General features: G+C 42.6%; 1 protein-coding gene across 4 annotated transcripts in view; it reads right to left on the bottom strand.

Moving 5' to 3' along the window:
• The window catches only part of FAM120A (family with sequence similarity 120 member A), a 47,555-nt gene that overhangs the window by 4,351 nt on the left and 27,870 nt on the right, over positions 1 to 15,334 (bottom strand). For 2 of the 4 annotated variants that reach the window (XM_079317505.1, XM_079317506.1), the window contains exons 10-17: positions 14,161 to 14,335; positions 10,265 to 10,514; positions 9,425 to 9,539; positions 7,684 to 7,893; positions 6,663 to 6,846; positions 5,641 to 5,778; positions 4,078 to 4,219; positions 138 to 234 (exon numbers count right to left, since the gene is read on the bottom strand). In XM_079317505.1, the coding sequence (XP_079173631.1) occupies positions 138 to 234; positions 4,078 to 4,219; positions 5,641 to 5,778; positions 6,663 to 6,846; positions 7,684 to 7,893; positions 9,425 to 9,539; positions 10,265 to 10,514; positions 14,161 to 14,335 (1,311 nt within the window). The remainder of the gene's footprint in view (positions 1 to 137; positions 235 to 4,077; positions 4,220 to 5,640; positions 5,779 to 6,662; positions 6,847 to 7,683; positions 7,894 to 9,424; positions 9,540 to 10,264; positions 10,515 to 14,160; positions 14,336 to 15,334) is intronic. The other 2 variants (XM_079317508.1, XM_079317507.1) reach the window with 1 other exon arrangement.

Genomic DNA, 15,334 nt, shown 5'->3' with positions numbered 1-15,334 from the left:
CCTGTCACCGCTGTGCAGCTCACAGCTTCCACGGGTCGCCAGAAACACTTGTAGCTGTTAGAGTGGTGCTGGTCTGGAATGCAGCCCAGCCCAGCCCGTCACAGAGTGTGCTGCAGTCAGGCACATGGCTTCATTACCTGAATTGCTCCCTGGCTTTTATAACCTCGCCCATAGTACCTTCCACCTCTTCCAAAAGTTCTTATCACCGGAGTGGAGATAACTCCTCTAGGACGCCTGCAGGGGTAGGGCAAGGGGAGAAAATAAAACACAGATCACTTTTGGTTACAACTGCTTTACATTTAGTTTTGCTGGAGTATTATTTCCCTAGCCTTACTGTCTAGTGCCTATCATCAATACATCTTTAAAGAGGCAAGATGCCTAATTATGAATTCCAGGGTTCTACTGCTTGCAATTGTATGAACTAAACAAACTGTTTTGAGTCTGGAGCAATAAAATCTCTCTTTCTAGATTTCCCTTCTCAAGAAACAATAAATGATACTTTCAAGCTTTGCAGAAACATTTTCCAAGTGTCAAATTATCCTCATGGCGCTTTAAAACCAGAGCTCAAAATACTTTCACCTTACAAAAGTAGCAATTTGAACTACACAGAAAGCCATTTTCCCCATTAAATAGCAGTTCTCAATGTAAACACATGAGACAGACAGGATCTGATAAAAGAAACTGAGGCAGAATGAAAAAAATCATGTAGGTACAAAATTATCTAAGAAACTGAGGGAATAAAGGAGTTTAACCTGTATCTGGCATGTGGCAATTGATAAACTGGGATGCTTTCCAATGGAGACTCCCAACTTAAGAAATATTAGGTGGTGGTTTTTGGGGTAATTCAGTACAGATTACATCAGATGAAACCAAACTTTCTCACCTTGGTCTCAAGCTCTGCCAGGAGAGGTGGTTTAGATTAGATATATTTGGAAAAATTTGTTTACAGAAAGGGCTGTCAAGCCCTGGCACAGGCTGCCCAGGGCAGTGCTGGAGTCACCATTCTGAAACTGTTCACAAAATAATGTGGATACGGCACTTGGGAATATGGTTTAGGGGTGAGCATGGTGATGGGTACTGGGTTGACAGTTGGACTTTATGATCTTAGAGGTCTTTTCCAACCTCAGCAATTCCAGGATTCAGCTACAACTGCTTTAATTCCAACAGCTGCAGAAACTGAACTTCCCAATCATTATGTCAAGAACACTGTTCTAAAAATTCCTTGATTGCTCTCCTAGAAATACTGGATTTCCATAGAAGCCTGGGAAAGCCCTGTGTTTGCTCTGGATGTGCTGCCCAATACTGGGAGGTGGTGATGTGACACCTGACCCTACTGGGGCTGGCTGGAACAGCCGGATGCTGCTCAGCTCCTGAGCTGGTGTCACAGCTCCCTGAGCTGAGCAAGGCTGAACTGCCCAGGGGAACAGCACTGTGCCCCCCTATCTCCTCTCACATGCTGTGAATTCCCACACTTGGCAGTAAGAAACCAAGTTCTGAGGTTTGGAAGCAACAGCAGAGAATGAAGAGAGAAGAACTATGGTTTGCATGTGTCACTCTTGCTATGTTCCCTCCTTGCCAACCCTACTGGCTCCCTTTATACAAGGTCAAAGCATGTACTTCAAGGAGCTGAGAAAAAACTTTCCCCTCAGAAAATCACACTAAATACACTGATGGATTGAGGCCAGTACAAAGCAGCTGGTATAATTTTACACAGAATAACATCCAAGCTCAGCACTGCAGAGACATGAGGCAATGGGGTGAAGAAGCCTGACTCAATCCCCTCTGCTGAAAGAGATAAAAATGGAATACAAGTGTGCAAAATTGGGCCATGAACTGAGACAACTTGCTGTGCTGTTTCCTAGTTGTGACCTTTGCTGGAAAATAACCTCTGCCAACATGAAACTGTTGTTAAAGCACTGGAGATCAGGGAAAACCTCTTCCCCAGAGGGTGCTGGGTACTGCCCAGGCTCCCCAGGGAATGGTGACATTCCTGAGGCTGCCAGAGCTCCAGAAGCCTTTGGACACTCCTCCCAGGGATGTGCAGGGTGGAACTGCTGGAGTGTCTGTACAGGGCCAGGGATTGGACTCCCATGATCCTTGTGGCTCCTTTCAAACTCAAAATATTCTGATTCTGTGATTATGTCTTTAGGCAGAATCCTTTAAGCGAGCATGTTTTCCTGTTGGTTCTACTTTAGTACCAACTGACCCAACAAACAGGTAAGCTGCCTGCAGTCATTTTCCCTCTGCCCTATTCTAGTAACTCTACACGTGACCAATGCCCTATTGGTGCTGATCTGATGGAGATATGAACATCTGGCATTGCAAAGTTTTCCTGTCTCTTTGGGGTGACAATCTGCACTGAAACCTAACTGCCTTAAGACCTAACTGCCTTTAAGTACCTCAAATAAAACTAAACTTCAGGCATTTTATCTCAAATTGAAATCCACTACTGAAGAATCATGTGCTCTGTCATAAAGGTACTGGCAGGAGCAGCACCACCCTTTCAGTGATCTGTTCGCTTCCCAGGTTAAGAGGGTTTTCAGTTCCCTGCTACTGATGTTCTACGTGAATTCAGGGATTTCCTTCTTCAGGAGATGGAGGAACTGCTGTCCTGTGTGGATGTAACCCAGCTCTGAACCCCTGCAGATCCTGCTCAGGGTGTTTGGCAGGACACCAGCCATCACCAGCAGCACCTCCCCACACAGAGTGCAGGTCACTGGGAGAAGCAACCAGCTTCTGTTCATGTATCCTCATGAAAAACAGAACTGATGATCATCCAAGAGCCTCATTTTAATGGTGAAAAACGTTATTTTGTCCCCTGGTACCCAAGCAAACCTCTGCCTCTCCACCTTTGCTCACTCCCACTGTCTCCAGATGCTGCTCTGGATCAGCACAGGGCTCCCCAAACCCCCCATGTCTGCACAGGTGCCTGACTGTTGTCTGAAACACCTGAAACTACGCTCAGTGCTTCTGTTTTGGCAGCTGGATCTCATTCTAGAGTACTGGGCAGTCCTAGCTAAATGGGATCACCTCCAAGGCTCTGGTCTGTTGACACTGAAGCTGTTGACATTTGTTCCCACTGCTCCTGCCTCCTCCTGGCCCCACAGCAGCTCCCATTCACTTCCCATCCCAGGGCTTCAGATTAACCCAGCTCCTCACTCTGCCCAACACGAAAGGCATTCCAATAGCTCTGGCTGACCCAGCATGAAGCTTCATAGTACACATTGGAGTAAATTAACAGATACATGAGATCCATGCAGTGTAGACTTTCACACTGCTGCTCCCTAGCTCAAGGTGGCAATAAATCCATCAGCTTTACTCCACTCCTAATACAGACAGACACAACACATAAATCACATCTCCTGTAATAGACACAATCTTAATGAAAGACAGAGAGAGTTCTGTAAGGCACAGAACCAGAAAGCCTATGGAAAAACCAGAATCTTAGAAGTAACAAACTAGATATTTTTTTAATAAAGTGTTTGGTTTTAAGACATGTTGTGCACCTGTAACTTCAGCTGTAGTGAAATGAAGTGGAAGAGCTGAAGAAATCAATATTCTTTTAAGCACACTTCCACCATGACTGTAACAGAAAACTATTAAACCCAGAAATGTCCTTCAGGTGTTTTCTGCTTCACAGGATTACATAATGTAGTTATTAAAACTGTTATCATGATTCTTAATACAATGTCCTTCCACAAAAAAGAAAGGAATTAAATGTAATGCAATGGTTTAATGGAAAAGTCCTGAAGTCATCTCCTCATGCAAAACCAGCCTCTGTATGTGTATATATCTATATCTCTACCTATCTCTATGTATTTCAGACTGAGTACAAATTTTATTTGCACATAAAAATGCTTATACATATATATGTCTGTATTTATATAGACAAATAACTGGTGAAAAGCATTTCAAAAGGAATGCCAATGTTTTCTTGAATTTTCAGTGGGTATAATTGACCTTACATGTCCTGAAGTGTGTCATATGCAATCTACCACCTCCAACTTCTCCCTGTTGTCCTTTTTTCCCCCATCATCAAATCTGACGTGAGAAGCACATTCCCAGGCTGGCACTTACCCTCTGGCTGGTCCTCCCACGGACACCACCTGCAGAGGAAATGGCCCTCTCCCCCCTCGTCCACGTCTGCTTCCAGCCCAATGGCCGACTACAGTGCCGGCAATTTCAAGTTTCCCTCCCTGAGAAGGAATAGGTTGGACTCCTGCATATAAAAGCAAAACCAAACTTTGATCTTCACAATCATCACAGTAAAGTTCCAAATGAAAGGAAAGCTGATTTGCCCAAATTTCACCACATAACCCATTTCCTCTATGGATACTCTGAGATTATTGCTCATTTTGCAGTATTCCAGAAGTGTTAGAACTCCAAGAGCCTGTTTCCCCCTCTCCCCTTTTTAAAAACAGGTATGAAGTCTGAAGAGAAAAATGATCTGACATGAGTGCTTCAGTTTTAGTAATTAAAAATATACTTGAGATAAGCCTCAAGAAACCAGGAAAATTTTACAAGCTGGCTGAAGATTGTTTTTTTCCCTGCATTCCTAAAGAAAAAAGGAATTCCTGCAAGTTCAAGGCTCTTTTTAGCCAACAGCAAGTGTCAGCATAGACCATACAGATACGGGCAATAAAGAGGATACTAGGCTGGATAGACTGTACTAACAGTAAGCTGCTATAAAAACGCAGTATTCAAACAGATCTGCTTTAAAAGGTGGGTTTATCATTCCCTCTCCAAGAAGGCAGTTAAAATTACAGTTGTCTAAGATGCAACTAGAGCTTCTGTTGAAGTTATTCATGTCTTTATACTAAATCAGCTCTGGGACATAACATGTATTTCAAGAAATCCAGGTATGTGAACTGAGCAAGATGTTACTGGTAAGACCATCACACCAAAAGGATTACAAACCACAGCATTTACGCAGCCATAATTAGTCTCCAAACGTTAATAGGCTGGGAACTACACTACTGGTTACATTCAGAAGGTTCCTACTTCCCTATGCAAGTCCTTCAGCTCCAAATGCAGATGGTTTGCAGGGCCAGAGTTATTCACACATGAAGCATTAGAGATGTGTTTGCTCTTAGGATAAAAGCTCAGAGGCCAGAAAGAAGAGCTAAATGTGTGGGAAAAATATACCCTGAACAGGTTTCCTTCATCCCACATCATACAGGAAGTGAGCAATGGGCACACAGGCAGGGAAGCAAATTCCACTCCTATGTCCACAGCAGCACTGATGCAAGCAAAGAAGGGCTCAGCATTAATAACAAAGTCAGTCATTTCTACAACGGGTCCTTGCAAAAAGCTCAACTGTGCCCAGATTTTGGAAAATCCCTGTTAATATAGAGGCAGAGGCAAATGGGTTATAGATGCCCTCTTTGCCTGTGCCTGCACAGGAGCCAGCCGGTAGGTTTCGGGCTCTCCCGTGTTTGGAGGGTTTTGGTATGAGGAGGGCTGGCGCCGGGGGCTTGCGGCAGGGACGGGAGCAGGGCGGACAGCAGCCGGGCAGGCTCTAGAGAGGGAAGCTGAGACAGTTAGGGAGACAGGGAGTCAGTAGGAAAGCCTCAGACCAACCCATACAGTGGAGGAAGGCGTTGCCAGAAGCTCTAAGAAAAGGGGTTTGGGTATAATTACCGCCCTGAAACTTGCTAGTCCTGTTGCTGTCATTGCCAGAGAAGGCTCCGGAGTGTCCTGCCGCTGCCGCCACCCGGAAGGCCCGGTAAGCGCCTGTGGCTACTGTTTCCCCATAAGGGCCTCCGAAGCCATAGACTCCTGTTAGACCCAGGGTAAAGAAAGACAGGGGAAAAGCTGTGAGGGGGCCAGGCAACCAGGAAGGCCCCAGCAGAGAGGTTGCTGCCTCTTTCCACCCTTCCACAGCCAGGTGGGAGGGCTGCACCCTCGTGGGCCGGGCTCCTGTGGGCGATGCTGCAGCACCGCCAGGGGAGCCCTGGCCAAAGATGTCCTGCTGCCTCAGCCAGCAGGGAGCCTCTGATCCGAAGGGCAGGCCTCAGGGCTTGGAACTTGGAACATGATCCCAACTTCTGTGGCATTGAAAAGGCTTGTGACAATTTTTTGGCAATGAGCTCTAGTGGCTACAGTCACGGCACCCTTGGAATGCCTGTGTCCAGTATCCATACACCTATGGGCCTGGGTACAGAGAGATTTTGAGGAAGGGAGCAATTCCAAGAACAGCCTGGAATAGTTATGTCAGTATTTAACTTGAGGGTGCCAGTGGTTATGCGACTGTAGCAAAACAGAGGAGTGGGGAGGAGCAAAGGTCGTCTTCAGTCGTAAGAGTTAAACTGTATCTGCTAAATTAGAAATGTTTTGAATCAATTTACTGTGCAAATCAGAGCTTTTTCATGCTAACCAGTGTCAATCCATTCCTCTTTTTTCTAGTTCTACTGTATCTAGTTCTACAGTAAAAGTATTTTGATCTGGCCCAGTTATTAAAATTCTGATGAAAATATGCAGCAATAAAGCACATTCCGTATCACTGGGCTAATAAAAGCAACCCTAAAATACAGTGATTGGCACATGCCAACACAAGCTGACCACTTGCTTTTCTGTATTTTCCCTAAGAAATTGACCAGGGTTGGTACTTTTGAGAATGTGCAAGGTAAGGTAATGTGTGGCACCACTGCCCCATCACTTACCAGCAAAGCCTCTCCCCCTGCCCTGAGGTGGTGGGACTGGCCCAAAGTGTCGAGGATACATAGAAGCTGGATAGAAAGGCATGGCAGGTGGAGGTGGGAAAGGGAGAGGATGGTTCTGCCTGGAGAAATTTAATCCTTCTAGGATGCTCTGACGCATCTTTTCAACCTTGGCTGCCTGCTCAGCCTAGGAATAAAGAGAAGGTCACAGACGGACATTAACATTTTCATTTCAATTGTATAAAGCCACATTTATACAACAAATTCAAAGGAAAACACAAAGTAACAGAGGAGTAGAGACACAATCATCATCCCAAACCTGGACTGCAAACCAAAGTCTGTGGATACAGGCTGAAACATGCCTGGAGGGTTACAACCCTGAGAGGGACCACAGCCACCATCAGTAGCAAAGCTAGAATCAGCTCAAAGTGACTTCAATTCGCAAAAAAAGAAGGGATACAATTTCATACCTTCCAGAAAGTTAAAAATAACAGAGTTTGGTTTATTCAGTAAACTGTTTTATCAGTTTCCTGGTTTTACAGGTGGTTAGTAACTTTGCATAATTTGGATAACACAAAAACTGCTTAATTCGTATTTTAAGATGGTTGTAAGGAATGTGAAAAGATTTTGAGCTGAGGACCCCAAGAATGACTTCACAGTCACAAAATCAGTTAGAAATCACCAATTTTCTTTCACTCCAAGCCCAGTGCAGCTTTGTCCTTTGGACAGTCTGACCCAAAAAGGTGGGACTTGAACAAATGAGAAGAGTTTCCAACTTGGCCATTCATCATATCAGTGCTTCCATTTCCAGAGAGAAAAAAAAATAATAAAAAATCTAATTCAAGTTGATGCCTTTTCTTCCAAATGTACCCAAATGCCATCCTACTCACCAAGACATAAGGAACTAAAAAACAAAACCCACCCATTAGCCATTCCCCTCATATTTGCCTTTAAAAGCAGAGGTGACACATCAGGTGAATGATGAAACCCACATCATGAAACCCTTGTGGGCACAACTACATACCTGACCATCACAGAGGTCGATGAGTGGAACTTTCTCCCGGCTTGCTTTGATGAGCTTGGTCTGGAACAATTTCCCATCAAAATACATCCAGGGACAGCAGTGCTCCCATGGAATCGGCTGTCCACAGGCGTCATTGGCAAAAAGAGCCATGTCCACGCCACTCATAAAGAGAGCAGACAGCTGGATTCCACGGGGATCCAGATTCTCAATCTGTTCAAAAACAAAGTAAATAGAGTAAGATCACAATGAGATGGAAGTTATTCCAACAGTTACATTCTTTTTGAAACTGTTAAGAGTGATTTTAAAAGATCATCCAGACTTTCAGAGGTTTGAGCAGAAGAATGCACCGGAACCTCTCACTTGTGCATGCAGAGCTGCCATCTTCAGAAAAGCTGTGGCCCCATCCACCTGCTCTGGAGACCAGAGATAAACACAAAACCCTGTTTTCCAAGATGAAGTGCAGGAAACTATTTCTAAAGACACTTATAGGAAATTAGCACTAGAAAACTTCATTTAAACTTTTATTCCAAATAATTAAGTGCTTTGGAAATGTGTGGTAGAACATCTCAGGTATGAGCTCAATGCAAAATTCCTTTTTTTTTCCCACATAACACATTTTCTTCTGAACTCCTTCATAATGAACTTTCTATTAGTTTGATTCAAGATTTTGCTTTAAGAACACATATCTTAATAAAAAAGTAGTATGCATGCATACAACAGCTTTATTTACAACACAGGATTGGGACACTAAGGTAGAATTAAACAGTGAATAATAAGTAGTGGTCAAAGCAAAAAGGATTTGCTTGCAGCAAGTGTATTTTTAGCTCTGGCACAAGAAAATATCACTACTTGTGTTCTCTGAAATACTTCTCAAAATATCAGCCTTTGCTTGGGAACATTTTCAAGACCTTGGTATTAAATTTTAAAATTAAACTCCATTACCACCTTCCTCACACATAAACAACCTTTAAGAGCCCAAAGACTCTCCTGCTCATTTTGCAGATATTATGGCTGGGTTCAAATTCAGCTGCTCTTTCTGTCTGACAAGCTGCTTCCTGTGAAGACAGTAACAACCCTGAGGGAATTACTGCATCTTCCAGCTAACCAACATATCTTACGGAAGTAATCTGCATTACTTTGTGTATGACTGAAAAAAATAAAACAATTACTATTAAACCAAAATATTATCTGCTATCTGTGGCCTTTTGTGCTGGAATAGAAGTGTATTTTCTTTGGGAATTCCTTTCTTAGGTCTCTAAGAACAGTGATTTTCACAGTGGAGTTTCTTCCTCTTCGCATCTGATCTCAAGAGAGAAGCGAGATTTTGATGACTCTGTAATAGATACCTTTGCCAAAATCTCTACCCCTATATGTCATTTAGGCTGTGGGCTCACCATCCCAGGAAGTGTTCCAGGCCAGTCTGGACAAAGCTTGGTCCAGCTTGGGACAGTGAAAGGTCTCTGCCCATGGCAGGGATTGGAATAAGACTGGCTTTAAGGTTCCTTCCAACGCAACCCAGTCTGTGATTCTGATTTCTTGTGCTGCATGGAAAATGGACATTGTAGACCACTGCAGCCATCTCTGCAACATTTTAAGCCACTAAGACCAGTATTTCAGAAAGCACAGGTGATTGTACAAGGCTGTTAGTGAGACATGCACATATGGATCAGCCACTACAGTTAATCCCCAGATCAGCTGGAAACAAATCTCCTAAATTACGTAAGTTCTAGTTAAGAATTACCTTGAGTTCCTGAAGCTGGTCAGGTTCATAGAGCTTTGGAGACAATGCTTGGGCAAGGAAAGCATCAAGTTCCTGGCGCCGCAGAATGCGCACCCCTGGCCACTGTACCATGTACCTGTGAGGGAAGCACACCTCAGTCACTGGCTTCTTAATGGCTCAGTCAGAAACCACCAGTGTAGACACAGGACATGCCACAGGAGAGAAACATGCTGTGCCAGTGAAAAGAGGAGCTTCAAGATACCACTTTTTTTGCAAACTAAGTAGCCTATAAGGAGAAACTGTTTTAGCACTCAAAAGGCAAGATGAAGTTCAATAGAACCAAAGACAAATTTACATTTATCATTCTCAAAAACAGCTTAAATTTTACCATGTGTAAGATGCTAACCTTGGATTCTGAAGGAATTATAAGCTAGTTGCCTTAAATAATTATCCCAAATGTAAGCATCTCCCAATTCTCCTCTGTCAATTTTCACTCTGAAAATTAAGTAGTTCAGATTTTGGACCTTGTGACTTTTTCTTTGGAAAGCTGAAAGCTTTTGTTGTGAACTTCACCCAAACCTCTGAGGTCCCAAAAGTTGTTTTTTTACCGCATAAAAGTTGCTTTTGAATCCTTGAGTACACTAAGGAAAAACTAATTCAAACGATACTTTTTTGCAACACAAGACCTTTTTTGCGTTCCCATCAATCTTTTAGAGACTGAAAAAGAACTACACACACACTTTTCTACAACCAAACCAAACCCCCTCTCTCCCAGTGAGGCTGCAAATACGAAGTAACACTTTCTAGAGATGCAGAGTAAAACTTTTCCTTGGTTCTGATGTCCCTGGAGGTGGCACTAACCTCAGCACACAGCAGAGCACCATAAGATGAGTGGGCACATTAGTTGGGTTGAGCATTGCTGGTGTGTCTGATCGCATACAGGCCAGGAACGCCCTCATCCGTCGGTTCTTGTCTTCCACGGCTTTGCCCAGCCACAGCTTCTTCAGGTTTGGGCAGGTCCACTCCCTGAACGCCAGGGCTTCCACTAGCTCAGGGGTCTGAGGAGATTTGCCTTTGTAAGCAGCCCATTCCTTAATTATCACTGGTGAAACTGCAGAATGGCAACAGCAGAAAGAAATCAGCCTTAGTATTTTAGTATTTCATATTCCAGCATTTATTTCAAACTTCATATGCAAGAGACTTTGATTCAAAAAGCATCACTTTGAGACTGCAATATTGTCAGATTACACTGCCAAACTGGTAATTCAAACCCTGTGTGAAATATCTTTTAATTGTGATCACTTAAAAATTAGGTGTATACAGACGTGCATACACTAGGAACGTCATGCTAATATTTTCAAACAAATATACCACATAGAGGAAATACATGCATATTTCTAAAACAAACAGCACAATTTCTACTAGAAGTGTTCAGTGCCAGGGTGGACAGGGCTTGAAAAAACCTGGTCTACTGGAATGTGTCCCTGCCCATGGCAGAGGACTGGAAATGGATGGTCTTTAAGATCCCTCCCAATCTAAACCATTCTGTGATTTTAACTTAAAAGTGCAATTTTCCCCTAAAATATCTGTCATATCTGTGTGTGATCCTACTGTCATATCTGACAATACTTGTGTGTGACCAGAAACATACAGCAACAAATAAAAGCAGTACATAAACATCAACATCTTCCATTGGTGGTCTTTTAAGAACAACATGATAGTGATTTTATTTGAGTCATATTTAAATCTGGTATTATTATACTGTACTGTTCAGCTACTGCAACGGAATGAGATCTCAAGTATAGGCAGGTGTGGAGTTCTTCTCCCTAAAAACTCTACAAAACATTACCTAAGCTTTCCCATTTATTGCACATTTATTGCACTGCTTTCTATGAAGAGGTTAGTGGCTTTGTGCCTAAGCTCCCTTTCATCCACATCAGCACTAAGACAGTTCACTCACTATACACTGCTGCTAAATCATCTCCCTTCTTCTGGTTGAAGACAACCAGAAAAGAACACAAGTTCAAGTCAAGGCTGAGACACGATACCTTTGGCCTTGGTTCTGGTCTTACTCATTCACTGTGATTTTTAACCTTACAATCCTTCCTGACAGCACAGCTTGAGCTCAGCACGCTTGATTTTGCACAAGGGTTACTGCCCAAGAAACACGGTTTTCCTCTTGGTGCCAGCTGAGTACATCCGTGATGGGAACAGCACGTCACAAGGTGGCTGGGCTTAAAATAACAAACCTTGGGATCCAACCAGGAGCTCTAACAGCTTGTGCAAGTGTGCCTTTTGCCACTGAGCCGAAAGAGCAGATGGTTTCACTACACACATGTATTTATCAGGACATGGAAATAACCTGGTTCAGAGCCTGACAAGTAGAGCAAGGGAGATCCTTGGTTTGCAGCCCCTGCAAGCACCATGTCTTTGGCAGCCAAACACAATCAGGCACTCTGTGACCCACTCTGTGATCTCCTGTCCTCTGGGAGCAGAGATGTGGCCACGTACAGCAAAGGCTTCACATAGCAGACAGTGATCGCTGAAGAGCCCCACTGACTGCTGCTTCTGTTGTTTCTCATTGACTTTTAAATTTCATACAAAAAAATAATGATTTAAAAGAAGCCATCTGTTTCATGAAAGATCCATTATCTTGACATCCATATATATTTAAGAGTAATCCTGACGTGTCAGTTTATTAAGCATTTTTCACAGCTTCCCATAACATGCAATACATGCACTATATTAAGTTGCCAATTTTCGTTTTGTACAACAAAGATGACAGGATTTTAGATATTAATGTTCATTACCTCTCTACATAAATTTTAAGGATCATTTACATTTCTTCAGGAACTGACTTCTTAATTCTCTTAACATATCTATCATATTCCTAGATTTTTTCTTAATTTTCTTCATCACCCGTTTCATAACTTACTCATTTTTGAGAGCAGCAAAATAACTTAGACACTGGAGGAGAATAAGCATCACTAGTTCATTATTGCCTGGGTGCTCAGAAAAAATAGAGAAGAGTAACCAGTGTTTCAGACACTGTTTTCTCCTTATGTCTTGCACAGACTGCCCAAGCCTTGCTGGCCTGCAAGAGAGCCAACCAAAATAAAGGTACTGGTTCTGCACCACAGCCCTTCCACATCCCACACCTGCATAGCAGCCCAAATCCATCTTCACTGCCACTGCCAGCCTCGCAGTGAAGCAAGTCACTTTTGGGCATATGTTCAAATTGTTTTTTTCTTTTTTAAGAGCTTGGTCAGTACAAAGCTAGAAGTAGGTCAGTAGCTGAATGCATCCTGCAGCAAGACTTGCCAGAGCTCCCATAACTAAACCAAGTCAGCAGCAGTGTGCTTATCCTCCACTGAGAATAAACTCTGGAAAGCAGGATAAATGAAGAGAAAATAGAGATAATATAGGCTTCCCCAGTAGCCTACAGAGAACATTCTAGGTTCTCAAGATTAACCTGAAGCAGACCTCCAGCACTCAGCCACTTCACCAAAAGAAGGCTGTAGTACACTTTTCAGGACAGAATTCTCATGAGGAGAAATAGCAACTGCAAATAAAATCATCATTTTAATCCTGAAATTATCTTGTAACCTGAAATACCACTATGTTGTGTGAGTTTTAAGGAATAAGAAGTTTGTGAGTAGGTGTGCTGAGTTATTATTTCAAGCAGGGTAAATACTGATTCCCACAAAGTAGCTGGCAAAGATAAACAGCTTTTCAAACATCATTGGGAGATTATCATCTTCACTACAAACATACAAAAACATTTCACAATCACAAATGGAAAGAGCGAAGAGAATGAATATAAAGTTTACAACACTTATTTTTATCCTTTTACACATGAAGCCTGTGAATGATGATTTCATACATTTTGAATATCTGATTCTTAAATTTAGCGCAGTGACAGCAGACTACTACATTTAAATACTTGTGCTGCTGCTGTCATGCACTGAATGCTTCACCACTCCTGTAACCTTTAAAGCTGCTACTGCAAAGTTCATTCATTTTTATTTCCTTGTATGCATTCATTATAACAAAAACACTCCAGAACAAGGACTGGAATGACAGTAATTCCTGGAAACTGAAGACTTAAAAAGACAACTTTCAGATTAATGAAAAGATTAACATCCACATCTCTGAACAAGTCAAAGGATCTTTTGACAAGGCTTTCTGCAAAAGTTTAGTCTGTCCTCACCCAGGTCTACCTTTGGCTAAATTACACCCTGATTTCTATGGGGTTTAAACTAGGTTTTTATAAGCCAATACCTGAAGGACAGAAGACACCTGCAAATTTCCCTGAGGGGCCTTCAGGGACACATTCAGGAAGTCAGGGAGAGTTAAGCTGCGCACCTGTCATTTCTGAAAAAAGCAGGCACACTGCTATGCATGTGCAGAGAATTGAAGCTTCCTAACTCCAGTTCTGCCATACAAAGAAATGACATCACAACCTGACATCACTCACTGCTAGTCTGGCAGCAGTTTAAGCAGACGTTCAAAACCAAACCTCAGAGCTTGCTTAGAAACAGCAACATTTGCATTTCTTAAACTATGACAGGAGATAAAATTTTAAATTAACAACATCTTTTTCTCTTATCCATGGCACCAAAGAGGCCCAAAATTCCTGTGGCATCAGCTACCCTGACAGGATCTTAGCAACAATTCCCATTCACTCCATGGTACAAGTGGCTGTGAAACCCCAGCAAGAGGAAGAGGAATAAAGCATGGGCTCTGCAAGTACGTACATTCTGGTGGAAGTCTGTTCTTTCTGAAAGCAAGCCTTTCAGTTTTCTTTCTGCTTTCTGCCAAACTAAACAGGACTCCGTAAACATACTGACGCACTGGCCTATACAGGAGAGCAGCAGGAGGCAAGTCTTTGTTGGCTTCATCTTCTATAGAAACGGCGATTTTGATTTCACCCTTTGGCATGAAAGAAAGCAGAGAAATATGACATGTTACAGTGAACAAAAAGCATTCAGGTATATATGGGAACCCAATCCAACCCTAATACACGTCAGCTAGTCAAGACAAATGTGATTCAGTAGTAAAGTGGATCTCAGCTCAGGGAAGGATTATCCCAGCCTGCTTCATTTCCTTCAGGTTCTGCTGCTTTTCTCTTTCCCTTCTCCACCACACATATATTTGTCTGGACCAGCTACATATGAGGATTAACTAAATATTGCTATTTTAATACAGGCATTTAGGAAAACACTACACATGGAAATAGAGCAATGTGCTTTTAGACAGCCAAAGCACATTTGAAGCTGATCTAGATTCCAGGCATAAAACATATTCATGCTGTCTAAAACCACCAGTCTGACTTTTTTTCTGCAGTTTTGAAACAGTATTGGGGACTCACTGTAACAAACCATGCATGAGCACCTGGACAAAAACCACCTAACCAGGAATTACTCCAGTAAGGTTGGGGTTGGATATACCTTTAGCATTTTATACCTTTTAAGAAAAAAATTAAAGAACCTTCCAACATTTTCTCTGAAAACAGCAACACTGTTTGCTACAACTGCACGTCCAAACATGTTAAAATATTCTTGGAAAACTACTGACTGAACTGCCCCCAAAAATCAACCTTCATTTTTAACACTGACAAGAAAACACTCCATTGTGCTACTTTCTCATTAAAAAAAACCTATTTAAACTATCCCAGTGATGAATCCTGAAGGTGACACCTTGAAGTAGTTACATTAGGATATCATCAGGTTTAACTCGGACAACACTACCTTAGGTGTAAGGTTATGTCTGAAAGGTCTCTCTCAATAACAGCAATATAACCTGGAACATGTGCCCATTTCTAAAGAATCTGCATAATTCCACCACAAGGTTCAACAGATCTGCACTAGGGTCACAGCAGCCCCTGCAGCTCCAGGCTGAGCCAGAGGGGCTGGAAAGGGCCTGGCAGGA

Source organism: Erithacus rubecula (assembly GCF_903797595.1).
Source record: "Erithacus rubecula genome assembly, chromosome: 13".
NCBI lineage: Eukaryota > Metazoa > Chordata > Aves > Passeriformes > Muscicapidae > Erithacus > Erithacus rubecula.
This window is presented reverse-complemented; position numbering and strand designations above follow the sequence as displayed.